Raw genomic sequence first — 14,399 nt, 5'->3', positions numbered from 1 at the left:
GATGCTGTCTTTGTGGCCTAACATATGGTCTATCCTTGAGAATGACCCATGTGGATTTGAGAAAAATGTGTATTCCAGTTTCTTGGGATGAATGACTCTGAAAATATCCAATAGTTCTAGTTTATCTATCTCTTCATTTAGCTCCCTTATATCTTTACTTATTTTCTTCCTGGATGATCTGTCAAGTTGAGAGAGTGGGATGTTGAAATCCCCTACTATGATTGTGTTACTGTTAATATATTGCTGTAGCTCTTTCAGTAGAAGTTTGATGTATTTAGATGGCTTCTCATTGGGTGCATAGATGTTAATAATTGTTAAGTCCTCTTGATTGACTGATCCTCTGAGCATTAAGTAGTGTCCATTCCTATCTTTTTAAATCTTATCTATTTTAAAGTCTATCATGTCAGATATGAGAATAGCTGTTCCTGCCCTTTTTTGTGGGCCATTGGCTTGTATGATAGTTTTCCATCCTTTTACTTTAAGTCTGTGTTTGTATTGTTGAGTTAGGTGGGTTTCCTGTAGACAGCATATTGTTGGGTTGTGTTTTCTGATCCATCTTCCTACTCTGTGTCTTTTAATAGGTGAATTCAGGCCATTGACATTTATTGATATCAAAGATTGAAGATATTTTAACGCCATTCTCGTAGAGTTTTAGAGTGCTTTGATATATGTCCTATTTGTGGTGGTCTGGTTGTTTATAGGAGACCTTTCAGAATTTCTTTCAGGGCAGGCTTGGTGATGGTTGCTTCCTTCAACTGTTGCTTGTCTGAGAAGGTTTTGATGCCTTCGTCTAGTCTGAATGACAGTCTAGCAGGATATAGTATTCTTGGCTGAAAGCCTTTCTCATTGAGCACTTGATAGATATCTTGCCATTTTCTACTGGCCTGTAGTGTTTGTATGGAGAAGTCTGCTGCTAATCTTATGGGTTTTCCTTTGTAGGTGACTCTTTGTTTTTCTCTTGAAGCCTTCAGGATCCTTTCTTTCTCCTTATTCCTTTCCATTCTAAGTATGATATGTCTTGGTGTCTTTAGGTCTGGGTTAATTCTGTTTGGGACCCTCTGGGCTTCTTGAATCTTTATGTCTTTGATGTTGTCTAGACTAGAGAAATTTTCAGCTATTATGGCCTGGAAAATGCTTTTTTCCTCTCCTTCTCTTTCTTCCTCTGGTAAGCCAATAATGCGTATATTGTTTCTTTTGATGTCATCCCATAGGTCTCTGTTGTTGTTTTCAGCATGTCTTAATCTCTTTTTGAGATCTCTTACTTCTTTTTTAGTTGTCTCTAATTCGTCCTCGATCTTGCTAATTCTGTCTTCAGCCTCATCGATTCTATTCTCTCTACCCTCTACTGTTTTCTGGAGTTCATCTATTTTGTTACCCTGTTCTGATACTGTTTTAGCTTGTTCATCTAGTTGTGTTCTTAGCTCAGCTATCTCAGCTTTCAGTTCTCTAAGAACCTTAAGATAGTTAGTGATTTCTTCCAAAGTCTCATTTGTGTGAGAATTGTGTGGAGTTGTACCCCTCCTACCCTATGGTTTTGTTAATTAATCCTTTCTTTAATAAAAAAAAATAATAAAAAAAAGAGAAAGATAATGAAAAAAAAACAACAAAGTCTCATTTGTTGTTCCTGTATTTCTGATTACAATTCTTTCAAACTCTTTACTCACTCCTGTGATTATTTCCTTAGCTAATGTTTGGATGTTGAACTCATTATTTTGTGCTTCACCCTTTGGAGGGCTTTTAGCTGGACTGTTGTCCTGGTTCCTTTGTCCAATATTTCTTCTTGTTGGTTTACCCATTTTATGTACTATGTTATGAGTTCCCTCTCTTAGTACTTTTCAAATTACTGATTACTGTTTCCTGGATTGACTTGTGTCTAAGTAAGGTAATTAAAGGGTTCACAGTGGTGGAAGTTAACAGTTGTTTCAATAGTATTTTAGTCCCTGAGTTGGGGCTCAGTGATTTAAAAGCCTCTTTTTTTTTTTTTCTTCTCTGTAGGCTATGGGAGCCTGAGGGCTTCTAAACTATAAGTAGGCTTCTTATCTTAATCACTGACTCCTGACCAAGAGATAAGGCAGGGTGTGGCAGAGATAATCCAGTGGTTATGCAAAGAGACTTTCACAGCCCCACAGCTATTCCACTGAGGTATAGGTCTTCTCCTGAGTTTCCTGGTTAGATCTCTGTCCCCTGGTGTCCCTCCCTGCCACTGCTCCAGATTCTGAGGGCAGTAGCAATGGAGACTCAGAGTTGCACTTGGTGAGTCTCTGGGGAGACCTCTCCTCCCTTCAGCTGTCTCCTTGTTGGTGGAACAGACTGGAGGTGGTGTCTCAACTGATAAACTGCTGGACTGTTACCAGCCACTTAGTCTCTCCCTAGGCTCCTCTCTGTCACCAGCCACACGTGTTTGCACTCACTGGTGATTTGGTGGGTTCCTGTTGTTGTTCTAGTCCTGTCTTGTTTCGGTTCCAGGTGGTCTCCTTTGGTATTCCTAGTTGGTCCCTATTATTATTTATTTTCTTATTGCCATCAGGGTTATTGCTGGTGCTTGGTGCTGGCACGATGAATCCACCACTTCTTGTGACCACCCCCCCTATTTTTTAAAAAAATTAAAAAAATATTTATTCCCTTTTGTTGTCCTGGTTGTTTTATTGTTGTAGTTATTATTGTTGTTATTGATGTTGTTGTTGTTGGATAGGACAGAGAGAAATGGAGGCAGGAGGGGAAGATGGGGAGAGAAAGAGAGACACCTGCAGACCTGTTTCACTGCCTATGAAGTGCCCCCCCTGCAGGTGGGGAGCCGGGGGCTCGAACCGGGATCCTTCCATAGGTCCTTGTGTTTGTGCCACCTGTGCTTAACCCACTGCGCTACCGCCTGACTCCTTCCCCCCCTCTATTTTATTTGATAGGACAGAAATAGAGAGGGAAGGGAGAGATAGAGAAGGAGAGAGATAGACGCCTGCAGTGCTTTCTTTACAGCTCTCCCCTATAGGTGCAAGGTAATGTATGCACTCAGCTGGTACTCCACTGCCTAGCCCCTGAAAGTGGGGGTCTTTCTTTAAACATTAATTAATTAATTTATTATTGGATAGAGACAGAGAAGTTGAGAGGGGAGAGAGAGATAGGAAGAGAGATACCTGCAGCCCTGCTTCAACACTTGTGAAACTTCCCCCTGCAGGTGGGGATCAGGGGCTTGAACCTGGGTCCTTACACACTGTAGTGTGTACACTTAACCAGGTATGCCACCGCCTGACCCTGAAAGTGGGATTCTAAGGACTTGGCCTCTGCAGACTCCCTGCATGCTCTGTGACCTGGAGCCCAGGCAGCGTGAGGCCTGTGGCCTGCCTTCTTGGTGCTCCTTGCTGCCTGTGCACCTTGAGTGTTGCCTCTGGGGGGCCCATGAGCACAAGCAGGTATGCTCATTCTGTGGACTTTGTGCCGTGTTGAGTTCAGTGCCGTTATGCATGTGATTTTGCTGGATCCTCATAAATGTCCTGCCTGAGATGTGCTGTGGAGTGTGCTCTGCTTGCCATCTCTCTACTAAGGAGGGCAGACAGACAGTCCCCAGATGGAGCCTTCCTACAGCCCAGAGAGCAGAAGGGAGGCACTGGTGAGGATTCTGCTCAGGAGCCCATCTCCACCACAGCTGCCCCCCACCCCCACTGTCCCCACCCCTCTTCAGCTGGGAAGAGCTCAGCTTCTGCCTTATCTGTTTTTCTCAGGGTTCCTGTGCTCCTGAGAGGACTACAGCCTGTCCACCCACATTCTCTCCCCTGCAGAGTGTGACATGCAGCTCTTTGGACCCCGGGGTGAAATCGTGAGTCCCTCAGTGAGTCCAGACAGTAAGAGTGCAGGCGGCTGCCGCATCTTCATCAGCGTAGCGCCAGGGGCACAGATTGCCATCCATGCCCTGGCCACCCACAGGAACACTGGACCCGAGGGCACTGATGCCAGTTACATCTCAGTAAGTATTAGACTGGGTGATGGGAAGACACAGGAGTGGACCGACTTCATTCTTTTTCTATTTTTTTTTTTTGGGGGGGGAATTAATGGTTTACAGTAAACAGTAAATACAATTGTTGGTACAGGTATACAAATTTTCAGCTCTCTGCAAAACATTCTGATCCCCCAGCTACGTCTTCTTTCACCATAGTACATTGGGACCTGTAAGTCAAGCCCCTCCAGTTCTTTGCTTTGGTCTAATAAGCCAAACTCAGTCCAAGTTCTGCTTTGTGTTTCCCCTTCCCCCTACTGTTCTTATTTTTCAACTTCTGTCTATGAGTGGGATCATCCCATATTCATCCTTCTCTTTCTGGCTTATCTCACTTAACAGGTTTCCTTCAAGTTCCATCCAAAATGAATTCATTATTTTTCGTTCCCCCCCCCCCCATACACACACACACACATCACAACTTTCTCAGCCACTCGTGTTGCTGGACAGTTACCTGGGTTGCTTACAGGTTTTGGCTATTATAAATTGTGCTGCTATGAACATAGGTTTATGCAGATCTTTTTTAGATGGTTGTGTCTGGTTCCTTAGGATATATCCCCAGGAGGGGAATTTCTGGGTCATAGGGTAGGTCCATTTCTAGCCTTCTGAGAGTTCTCCAGACTGCTGTCCACAGGGATTGGAACAATTGACATTACCACCAGCAGTGCAGAAGGGTTCCTTTGTCCCTACAACCTCTCCAGCATTTGTTGTTGCTGTTGTTTCTGATGTATGACATTCTCACAGGAGTTGAGTGGTATCTCATTATTGTATTTATTTGCATTTCTCTGACAATCAATTACATGGGACATTTTTTAATGTCTATTGGCCTTTTGGATCTCTTCTATGGTGAATATTCTGTTCATATCCTTTCTCCACTTTTGGATGGGGTCATTTTTTTTGTTTGTTTGTTTTTTGTTGCTGAGAGTGGTGCTTCTTTCTTTAACATAGAGGGTGAGAGATAGAGAGGAGAGGGAGAAACAAAGAGAGGAGAGACACTACAGTAATGCTCCTCCAACTTGGGAAACTTCCCTTTTACAAATACTCACATGTAGTGACCAGGGGCTCAAACCTGGGTCCTAGTGAATGGTAAAGTGTGAAATCTACTGGATGAGCTACCTCCTGGCCCCCTACATTGATTTTTTCCCCTTAAAGATTTATCCAGGGGCTGAAGAGATAGCATAATGGTTATGCAAAAGACTTTAATGCCTGAGGCTCCAAGGACCTAGGTTCAGTCCTCAGCACCACCATAAGCCAGAGCTGAACAGTGCTCTGGTAGCTCTGTGATTTTTATCTCTGCTATTTATAAATAAATAAATAAATAAATAAATACATAAATAAGATTTATCCAAGGGCTGGGCCGTGGTGCATCTGGTTGAGCACATACATTACAGTGCACAAGAATAGGGGTTCAAGCCCCCAGTCCCCATCTGCAAGGGGGGAACTTTACGAGCAAGGGTTTCTCTTTCCATCTATTTTCCCATCCCTCCTTTCTCTGTCTCTATCCAATAAATATGTAAATAAGACAGTAAAAATGATTTTGTGTGTGTGTGTGTGTGTGTGTGTGTGTGTGTGTGTGTGTGTGTAGAGAGAGAGAGAGAGAGAGAGAGAGAGAGAGAATGAATGAAGGCATCACGCTGGCACATGAGATGCCAGAGTTTGGACCGAGGCCCTCATGCTTCTGAGTCCATTCCTGTAGTCACTGTGCCACCTCCCATGCTACTGATTTTTTTTTTTTTTGCCACTAGGGTTATTTCTGGGGCTCAGTGCCTGTATGACAAATCCACCACTCCTGGAAGCTACTTTTTCCTTTTTTTTTTTGTTCTTTATTTGACAGGACAGACAAATTGAGAGGGGAGGAGGAGCTAGAGAGGGAGACAGATACACCTGTGGTACTTGCTTCACTACTTGTGAAGCTTCGCTCCTGCACGTGGGGAGTGTGGGCTCAAGCCTGGGTTCTTTGCATGGTAACTTGTGTGTTTAAACAGGTGCACCACCATCCAGCCCTCAGCTCCCTGATTTCTTGACAGTTCCTCCTGGGGATGGGAAATGGGGGTGGTGGTCTAAAGGATCCCCTGGATTTACTTCAGACTCCAGGTCTCAAAACCATTAGTGAAAGAATGGGAAAAATGTCTCCCATTTATTCCCCAGCAAACGCCTACTGAAATACTGAATATAGAATACATCAGTTTAGCCCTCATGTAACATCCAAGAATGTGCCTCCTCACTCCTTCAGGACAGCTCCCCCAGAGGAGACAGACTGACACCAAGGAATCAGACAAACCTGGGTTCACATGCCAGCTCTGACATCTGGCTGCATGTCCTTAGGGAAGAAGCATAACTTCTCTGAACCTCTGCTTCCTGGGTAGAATAATAGTGTCCTAGCACAGTTGCTGGAGGATTAAACGTGACCCTGCATGTATGATACTTTGAATGTTAAGGGTTCTGTGAATGCCAGCTAATTGGCATTTGTGGTTGGTCCTCTGGACTGCCCTGTTCCTTTCAGATACGTGACATCCACAGCCCGAAGACTACGACGTTCCGTGGGCAGCAGGCACTCTACTGGGAGTCACAGGGCAGCCAGGTGGAGATGGAGTTCAGTCAAGGCTTCCTGGAGGCACGTGCCAGCCTTCAGGGCCAGTATTGGATTCTCCCCTCTGGAGTGCAGCAGCCTACGAGGAGCCTGCCCTAACTGCTTTCTAAGCACACCCCTAGTTGATGCCGGATCGCTGCCGGGGATGCCCTTCCCAATCCTGGAAGCAAAAGGAAGGAACTTGGCATTTATGAATGAGGTGACCGGTAGCCCCCAGGGCTGATTCTGATGATCTCTGCTTTCTGAAAGGTTTGCAATTGAATGCTCACAATCTCAAGCATGTCTCTTAGGGCCTCCTCCAACGTGCAAATGGCTAGAGAATGGGAGGCAGGACTCTGCGAAGGCAGCATGCAGTACAATAAATGGAGCACGTTGTCTCAGTGGCACTTTCTTTACATATCCTACCTAGCTTACAGCCTAGCAGGCCTTCCTCTGCGGTAAGCAGGCTCCAGTGCGAATTCTGATCAGTGTCATTGCTGCTCCGAGCAATCCCTGCCCACTCCTGTCTTATTTTCTAAGCAGTCTCCATCTGCTTGTGACCTGAGGCCTCGCTTTACTCTCCATAGGCCCCGCCTCCAAGCAGATTGGGGCGGAAGAGCTGACCACCTGGGAATCCCGCGCCGCCTGGACCCGCCCCTTATGTTAATAAACACAAGTCGTGGAGCCCCGATACGCAGTCTAGTCCCATAAGCCCCGCCCCCTATGCTAATGACACCGGCGCTCGGCCGCTACTACGGGCCCTTAGATTCCGTACTCTTAAATACGAGCCACTCCTAGGTCCGCCCGGAGCCCCGCCCTCTATGCAAATGAACCTCTCCCACAAGGCTGCGCGGCAGGCCAACGCGGCCGGCTCGAGCCCTTTGTGCGTGCGGCTGGCAGCTCTGGGTAGCGGCATCATGAGCGGCCCGGGAGGGGCGGCGGCGCCGCCCGCCAGCTCGGCACTGCCTGCGGAGGAGGAGGGCATGACGTGGTGGTACCGCTGGCTGTGTCGTCTGTCGGGGGTGTTGGGGGCAGTGTGTGAGTACGGGCCCCGCCCCTCCGCATCCGCCCGGGACCCGCGTGGTGGGGGTCAGTGGGGCGGGGCTCTGCGGTTGCTTTGGTGATGAGCAGCCCGGGGCTCGCGGTCTGGGAGGAGCGGACCCGGGGCTGCATGGCCGGGCTCTGTCACCGCGGTCCCCGGCTTCCTGGGGAGCCTTGGTGGTGCCGGACAGCTGGCCCCAGGCAGCCTCACCTGTTGACATGGGCTGGGGCGGGGCTGCAGCTGGGCGAAGGTTGTTTATTGGGGGAGCAGTCCTCCCAGAGAGGCCAAGAGGCCGCCTCTTGATTTCTCACTGTCCACCTAAAAGTAGTGCACTCTCTCTGCTGCCCACTCTCCTTTCCCCACCTTCTACCCCTAGCTTGTCCCAGATGCCCCCCTCCCCAAGTTTCTTTTAGCATAAGCCTCCCGCCCCAACAAGTGTCCCCAAGATCAATCTCCCCATTGGTGCTGTTTGTCCCTGTCTCCCTTGCATAGGACACACAACCGCTGGAGTGGAATGAGGATTTCAGGGGAGTTGCTCAATCAGCACAGAGGACTGGAGCTCAGCCGGCAGCCCTGACTGACTAGATCTGCCCTGGGCAACAGCTTCTCAGGGTTCCCACAACCTCACCATCTCCCTGGGGACAGGGGTTCAGCAGTGCATGGCTGGGATTACATGGCTCTGGCAGGACACCCAGAGGCCACAATGGGACAGGCTCGCCCCCAAACCCAGTCTCTGTCCCTTCAGTCATGCTCTTAACTTGGGAGAGACTTGGGGACTCAGGGTGAGGCCTGAGAAACTGACTAGTTGTTTGCCCAACACATCAGGAGGGGGGTGATATGATGGCCTGGCACTTGGGGGATGGGAAGGTGGTCCTGGATGACCTGGGGACTTCCTCTTCCTGGAGTCAGTGACTCTACGGGTCCCCAGACTAACCATGACATATCCAGTACTGTGCCACTCAGTGGGGTACACATGGCACCCTAGGAGTTCATGGTGTTGGAACTACAGACAGGCTTCAGAAGAAACTTGTGGGCTTGCTCTCAGGTTGGGAGGAGGCAATTGTGAAGTAAGTGTTAGGCAGTTCATTACAGGGTGGAAAGCAGAGCAGGGGGAAGCTTGAGAGACTAAGCTGGCGTTCATATAAGGGTTGCTGTTCTTGCTGGTCACTTTGGGGCAGAGGCACTCTCCCCTGCAGGGCTCCTGAGGCTTCCAGAGACTGTAGCTTGGAAGGAGGCAGCATGGTGGGGGCAGCATTGAAGTTCCCAAGACACAGCCTTTAGTGCTGACTCTTAAGGGTTTTTGCCTTTTCTGGGTGAGGCCTAGTTCTCCCCCAGGCTGGTTGTTGGCGAAACATTATGGGAAAGGGTGAGAGCCAGAAGTGCTGAGCATTGCAGGGGAGCTGGCCTATCTGGGGGTGCTGCCTCTGTGCCCTGGAGCCCCTTAGGCATATGTGCTATGCCTGGGATCTGCGCAAACTACTCAGGAGACAGGAAGGGCACTTGCTGCCCTAGGAGACTTGGGGGATGCTCAAGAATGTTCCACTGCCATTCAGGCTCCCTTCTCCCTCTACTGCCTGCTGCCTGCGGGTGTCGGGTGACATGGGAAAATGGGGATCCAGGCCTGTATCAGAGATCAGGTACAGAGGGCCTGCAAGTTTAATGAGCCCATTCAGAGGGCCTAGTCTGCCTGCTCTGCCCTGCTCCATGCTGGCTGGCTGCGGGTCCTCATGACACAGGGTTGTGGGTGGGAAAAGATGACTTGGCAGCTCCAGCCCTCAAGGTATATAACCCCCTCAGGGGGTTTGGCCTCACAGTGGAGATGCTGGGGAGTCTGCTTGGGGAGGGGTGACCTGCACCTGCCCTGTGGACCCTTTAATCTCAGTCTCATTCTGGGTTCTGGGACTTGCCTGTGTGCTGAGCTGGAGAGAACACAGACGAGTCCCCTGCCAGCATGCAAGGCAGACTGGACTGTGACCTGGGCCTGTCCTGTCCCCCATTTCTGTCTCAAGAGAGGCAACCCCTTTCCTAAGCAAACCCAAGCTGAGATTCTGAGCCTGAGCAGCCCTGGGTGCAGACTCCACAGGCCTGAGCCCTTGGGAGGCACCATTGTCTCCTTTATCCTGCCCAGCTTCCCAGCAGGGGTGCCGAGGGCTGGTGCCTCATCCTGGAGTCCAGAGAGAGTCAGCTTAGATTCCACCTTGACCGGTGGGTCCTGGGGCACTTAAATCCCATGGTGACCTCCCAGCAACTCTGACCACCCCCCAGTCCCCGCACTACCCCACCCCCTGCTAACTTTTGCCTGTGTCTCTTGCTTTTAAGCTTGTGCCATCTCTGGCCTTTTCAACTGTGTCACCATCCACCCTCTGAACATCGCAGCTGGCGTGTGGATGATGTGAGTAGCGGAGGGGTCGTTCTGCCCCCGGGGCATAAGGGGGGCCAGTAAGTCCAGTGAGTTTCCGGCTAGGGACTGTCTGCACCTCCTCCTGGGTGGATGAGCCATGCCGGCCACAGAGGACACTGATCAGAGCTAGCATGGCTCTGGTGACTAGAGCACATTGGTCTTGCCTGCCTTCTGCCAGGGTGGGTCCAGAGAAGACTGGGTGTAGCTCCAGCAGCATCTTCTTCCCACCCAGCCCACCCCCAGGCACACAAGAGGCAGCCATGCACCTGTCTACTACATGGGGCTGCGGGTTCTCAGAGAGGGGTGTTATGGGGTCCTGCTGTGGAGCACAAGGCAGTGATGAGGCTGGGGGCTGGCAGGGACCTGCCACAGAGGCCTGTGTATCAAAGGGACCCTTTTGAGAGAGGCCCTGTGTCCTCGGTTGTGGAGGGGCAGCATAAGACCTGCCTGTGAGGGGCACAGTGGCTCAAAGGGCTGGGGACCCTGATGAACTCAGGAGCACAGGGGAAAGGTGATGGGGTTTGAGAGCGCCCTGAGTCTGCATTTCTTCCAAGTGGGGCTGTCTTGCCAGGCTAGGTGTTCTAGTGTGTGGTGAGTATGACTATGGACCACCTATGGAACACAGGGCCTGGAGGTGTCCTTGGGGACTTGGCTGTCCCTAGCCTGACACAGGGCTACACAAGTAGACTGGCTGGTTCCTGGGTGTGCTGGGGGCTGGCCGTGGCAGGGACATCTCTGCTAGGCTGACTGTGGTGAAGGTGACTCCCTGCTAAATGTCTGAATGAAGATATGGGAGACCTGTGGCCACACATAGCAGGGTAGAGGGACCCGAGATCCAGAGTCTTCAAGGAGGTTTCCATGGGATAGGGCAACTGCCACAAGGTGGAGTGTCAGGGACAAAGGTCCTGAAAGAGAGGGAAGTGTGTCTCCCCCCAGCCATCATCCTGCACCTCCTTCCCACCCCGCAGCATGAATGCTTTCATCCTGCTGCTGTGCGAGGCACCCTTCTGCTGCCAGTTTGTAGAGTTCGCAAACACAGTGGCTGAGAAGGTGGACCGGCTGCGCTCCTGGCAGAAGGCTGTTTTCTACTGCGGGTAAGCGGTGTCAGGAACCTGAGTGGGGGCTCCTCAGTCCTGCTGCCTTAGAGCCCCAGGGTGAGCAAGACAGAGTGTCTGTCTCCTCCCTGGGCTAGTGTAGCTGGACGTGGCTGCTGCTAAGGCATCTGTGCAGCCCTGCATCCAGAAACTTAGCCCAGCCAGGCCAGAGGGGCCCCTGCACATGTGAGACAGAACATTTCTGTGTAGCTCGTGACCCATGAGGGCATGTTGTCTCCCAGCTGTGTCTTCTCTTCCCTCTCCTCCCCCCCACCTTAGTGCAGACCAACACCTCCCTTTGCCATTTGTATTATCCTCATCTATATATCTTTATTGCGAACAGGTTATTTCTGAGGCTCTGTGCTTGCCAAACGAAACAAATCTACCACTCCTGGCTCTTTTTTTTTTTTTTTTTGGACAGAGAGAAAATGAGAGGGAATGGGGATCTAGAGAGGAATAGTGAGAGAGACATCTGCAGTACTGCTTCGCCACTCATAAAGCTTCTCCCCTGCAGGCGGGGAGCAGGGGCTTGAAACCGGGTCCTTGCACATAGTAATATGTGTGTTCAACCAGGTGCACCATTGCCTGGCTGTGTGGGGTTTCTTGTTGAGGCTGGGATGTGGAGCCCTGTTGAAGAGGGTGACACACCAGTGGGCCTCCCCTGGGTTTTTGTGAGCTTTGGCCCCATTTGACGGTGTGTGTGTGTGTGTGTGTGTGTGTGTGTCAGCAGTTCCCTATTTGTCCACTGTCACAGCCCCTGAGGAATGCCCCCTCAGACCTCCTGCTGTTTTGGTGGACAGCAGAGGGGGTGATGGAGTGTCTCAGCAGTGCTGTTCACCCCTTCTGAATCCTGGACCCAGAAGACTTGGAACCCTTGCCCCAGGCAGGCAGGCCCCTGGGTATCTGCAGCCTCCCTCAGGCCTGTAAACTCACATCCTGGCTGATTTCTGGGGCTTCCTCATGTCCCCAGATGTGTGAGTCAGGGTGGGTGGAGCTGGTGGGTACCAGGCCCCTGTAACCGTGTCCACCTCTCCCCCAGGATGGCTGTCGTTCCCATCGTCATTAGCCTGACACTGACCACTCTCCTCGGCAACGCCATCGCCTTTGCCACAGGTGTCCTGTATGGCCTCTCTGCTCTGGGCAAGAAGTGCGTCCTGAGGGCTCCAGGGAGGAGGTGGTGTTTGAGAGTGGCAGGAACTGAGACAGAGGCTGTCAGTACCAGAGGGGCTTGGCTCTGAGCTGGGAGGAGAACCTGCAAGACTTGCTGGAGGCCCTGGCCTGCTCCCTGCAGTCCATAGCCAGGGTGTTGGTGGGTGGCTCTGAAGGCCCTCTCCCACGTAGAGCCCCTTTGGCTGACCCTTGCCAGCCAGCCCCTGCAGCCCATCTATTAGGGGTACCTGATGGGTCCGGTCCTGGCATGACACCCATTCGCTTTCTCCACAGGGGTGATGCCATCTCCTACGCTCGGCTCCAGCAGCAGAAGCAGCAGGCAGATGAAGAGAAGCTCACAGGAACCCTAGAGGGAGAGCTGTGAGGCGGTCCTTCCCTCCTTCCCTGCTGTGGCTCTGTGTCACTGAGCAGACCTAGAGGGCTGCCTGGAGGAGGGGCCTCTGTCCAGCTCCTATCAGTGCCTCTGCCCTGCCCCAACCACAAGTCTACTGTGCTTTCTTCTCCAGATGGGCATCACCTGACCCTAAACCAGAGTCTGGGGCTGGCCACCGTGAAGACATGGGGTGGCAGACAGTGGTCCAGGCACAGACGCCCCACCCCCACAGCTGCCTGGCCCAACTGGATAGCGCCCAGAGGATCTCTAGACTGACTCAGGTGGCAGTACTTCAATGATGACTGGAGGTCTGGGGGAGCTCTGTCTGCCCCAGGGTGGGGCCCTGGCATCAGGCAGGAGGTCCTATGGATGGAGCTGCCTGGGCCCACCTGTCTACCTGTCCCTGGGCACAGCGATGTCCCATCTACAGTTCCCCATCCTGTGGGACCTAGACTGTTCCCGCATTTCACCTGGAGCACTAAAAACAGTGGCCTTGAGGATCTTCAGACACTTGGGTGGGGGTGCTCACACCTCGGATCCTACAGCCCTGGACCAGCCACTCCTGGACACCTATTGTGGGCCTGGCCTGGACCCTGGGTTCTTCCCATCCTGCCCAGGCCCTGGTGCTAAGGAAGTGGGGGATAGGCTCCACCCACCCCCTTCTGTTCATAATCCTGCCACACTCTCGTCTGCAGTGACTCAGCCTCTGGGTAGTGACTGAACTTGAATCCTGACCCCCTTGGTCTTTCCCTGGGAGCTGCCTGCCCTCAGAGCACCGTTGCCCTTGCTGTAGCTGTCCTTGGTACCCCGGGTGCCAGGCTGCAGGGGTGCTGTCCCTCCTGGGCATCCTCTTCTGCATGGGCCCTTAGGCCACCCCAGTCCAGAGCCTGTGGGGCATCTTGGTCTTCAATGAAACCCCATCCCAGGTGGTGGTTTTGTTACCCAGAGAGCCCTTTCCTGCATGGCCCCGGCCAGCTTCTGAGGCTGGGGACAAAGTGGCAGGCTCCCAGTCAGCAGCGCCCCCACCCCCACTCCCACCCTCCAGGTTGACTTCAGCTGCCTACCAAGGGCAGTAGGGGCCCTGTGGCATGGCCACAGGTGTGGTGGGACGTGCCTCCCAGAGTCCTCTGGGCCACCTTCCTCAGGCAAGCCCAGGCTCCAAGGGCTGAGGACACTGCCTCCCCTGCGGGCAGTGTGTGTGTGTGTGTGTGTGTGTGTGTGTGTGTGTGTGTGTCTGTCTGTGTGTGCACGCACGAGTGCGCCTGACTGAGTGCAGTGACGAAGAATTGACCTTGGGCAAGGAGCCAGGGTCCTGTCCTGCTCTTGGATTCTTCTTGTCTTTGGAGGTGAGGTTTAGCTGCCCCCCGTCTGCCTGCCCTCCCACCCTTGCCAGGGGGGCCTCACCCACAGGCTTCCTTGCTGCAGGGAGGGGCTAAGGGGACCAGGCAGGTCGTAGAGTTGGCCACAGGAGTGGAAAAGCCCTGGGTACCTGGCCTCGGTCTCTGCTTCTTGCCAGGGTTCCTGGTGGTGTAGCTGGCAGTTCTGGTGCTGCAGCCCCATCCCCTTGTCAGGGTGCTGTCTTGTCCACAGCAGCTGCCCAGCTATAGGGCCACTCCAGCTGCCCGTAGTGCCCAGTAGTCTGTCTTCCTTGGCCCCGAGTGTGTGACTTGAGTAATAAAGCTAGGAGGTAGCATGCATGCCCACTCTGCCTGGTGCCTTTCTGATGCCGGGATGGAAGGGCAGGCTGTACAGCTGTGCATTACCG

At 52.0% G+C, this 14,399-nt stretch overlaps 2 protein-coding genes across 5 annotated transcripts in view; both read left to right on the top strand.

Moving 5' to 3' along the window:
* Nucleotides 1-6,950, top strand: part of ADAMTS13 (ADAM metallopeptidase with thrombospondin type 1 motif 13) — a 45,491-nt gene extending 38,541 nt beyond the window's left edge. For 3 of the 4 annotated variants that reach the window (XM_060199357.1, XM_016187412.2, XM_016187414.2), the window contains 2 exons: nucleotides 3,774-3,958; nucleotides 6,489-6,950. In XM_060199357.1, coding sequence (XP_060055340.1) covers nucleotides 3,774-3,958; nucleotides 6,489-6,674 — 371 coding nt within the window. In that variant the 3' untranslated portion in view covers nucleotides 6,675-6,950. Of the gene's footprint in view, nucleotides 1-3,172; nucleotides 3,232-3,773; nucleotides 3,959-6,488 lie in introns of those variants that run through there. The other variant, XM_060199356.1, reaches the window with a different exon arrangement.
* Nucleotides 6,951-7,402: 452 nt separating this feature from the next.
* On the top strand, nucleotides 7,403-14,331 carry CACFD1 (calcium channel flower domain containing 1). Its single transcript, XM_007521441.3, has 5 exons — nucleotides 7,403-7,592; nucleotides 9,916-9,988; nucleotides 10,966-11,091; nucleotides 12,131-12,238; nucleotides 12,535-14,331. The coding sequence occupies exons 1-5, from the start codon at nucleotides 7,472-7,474 to the stop codon at nucleotides 12,623-12,625; spliced, it is 519 nt and encodes a 172-aa protein (XP_007521503.1). The 5' UTR covers nucleotides 7,403-7,471; the 3' UTR covers nucleotides 12,626-14,331.
* The last annotated feature ends 68 nt before the right edge of the window (nucleotides 14,332-14,399 follow it).

Source organism: Erinaceus europaeus, chromosome 10 (assembly GCF_950295315.1).
Source record: "Erinaceus europaeus chromosome 10, mEriEur2.1, whole genome shotgun sequence".
Taxonomy (NCBI): Eukaryota; Metazoa; Chordata; class Mammalia; order Eulipotyphla; family Erinaceidae; genus Erinaceus; species Erinaceus europaeus.
Note: the sequence above shows the minus strand (reverse complement) of the source record. Positions and strands in the feature narration are given on the sequence as shown.

Coding starts and splice junctions, on each gene's coding strand:
- CACFD1 (XM_007521441.3), top strand. CDS start 7,472: ATGAGCGGCCCGGGAGGGGCGGCGGCGCCGCCCGCCAGCTCGGCACTG. Junction 9,989..10,965: donor GCAGCTGGCGTGTGGATGAT/GTGAGTAGCGGA, acceptor CCCACCCCGCAG/CATGAATGCTTTCATCCTGC. Junction 11,092..12,130: donor AAGGCTGTTTTCTACTGCGG/GTAAGCGGTGTC, acceptor CCTCTCCCCCAG/GATGGCTGTCGTTCCCATCG.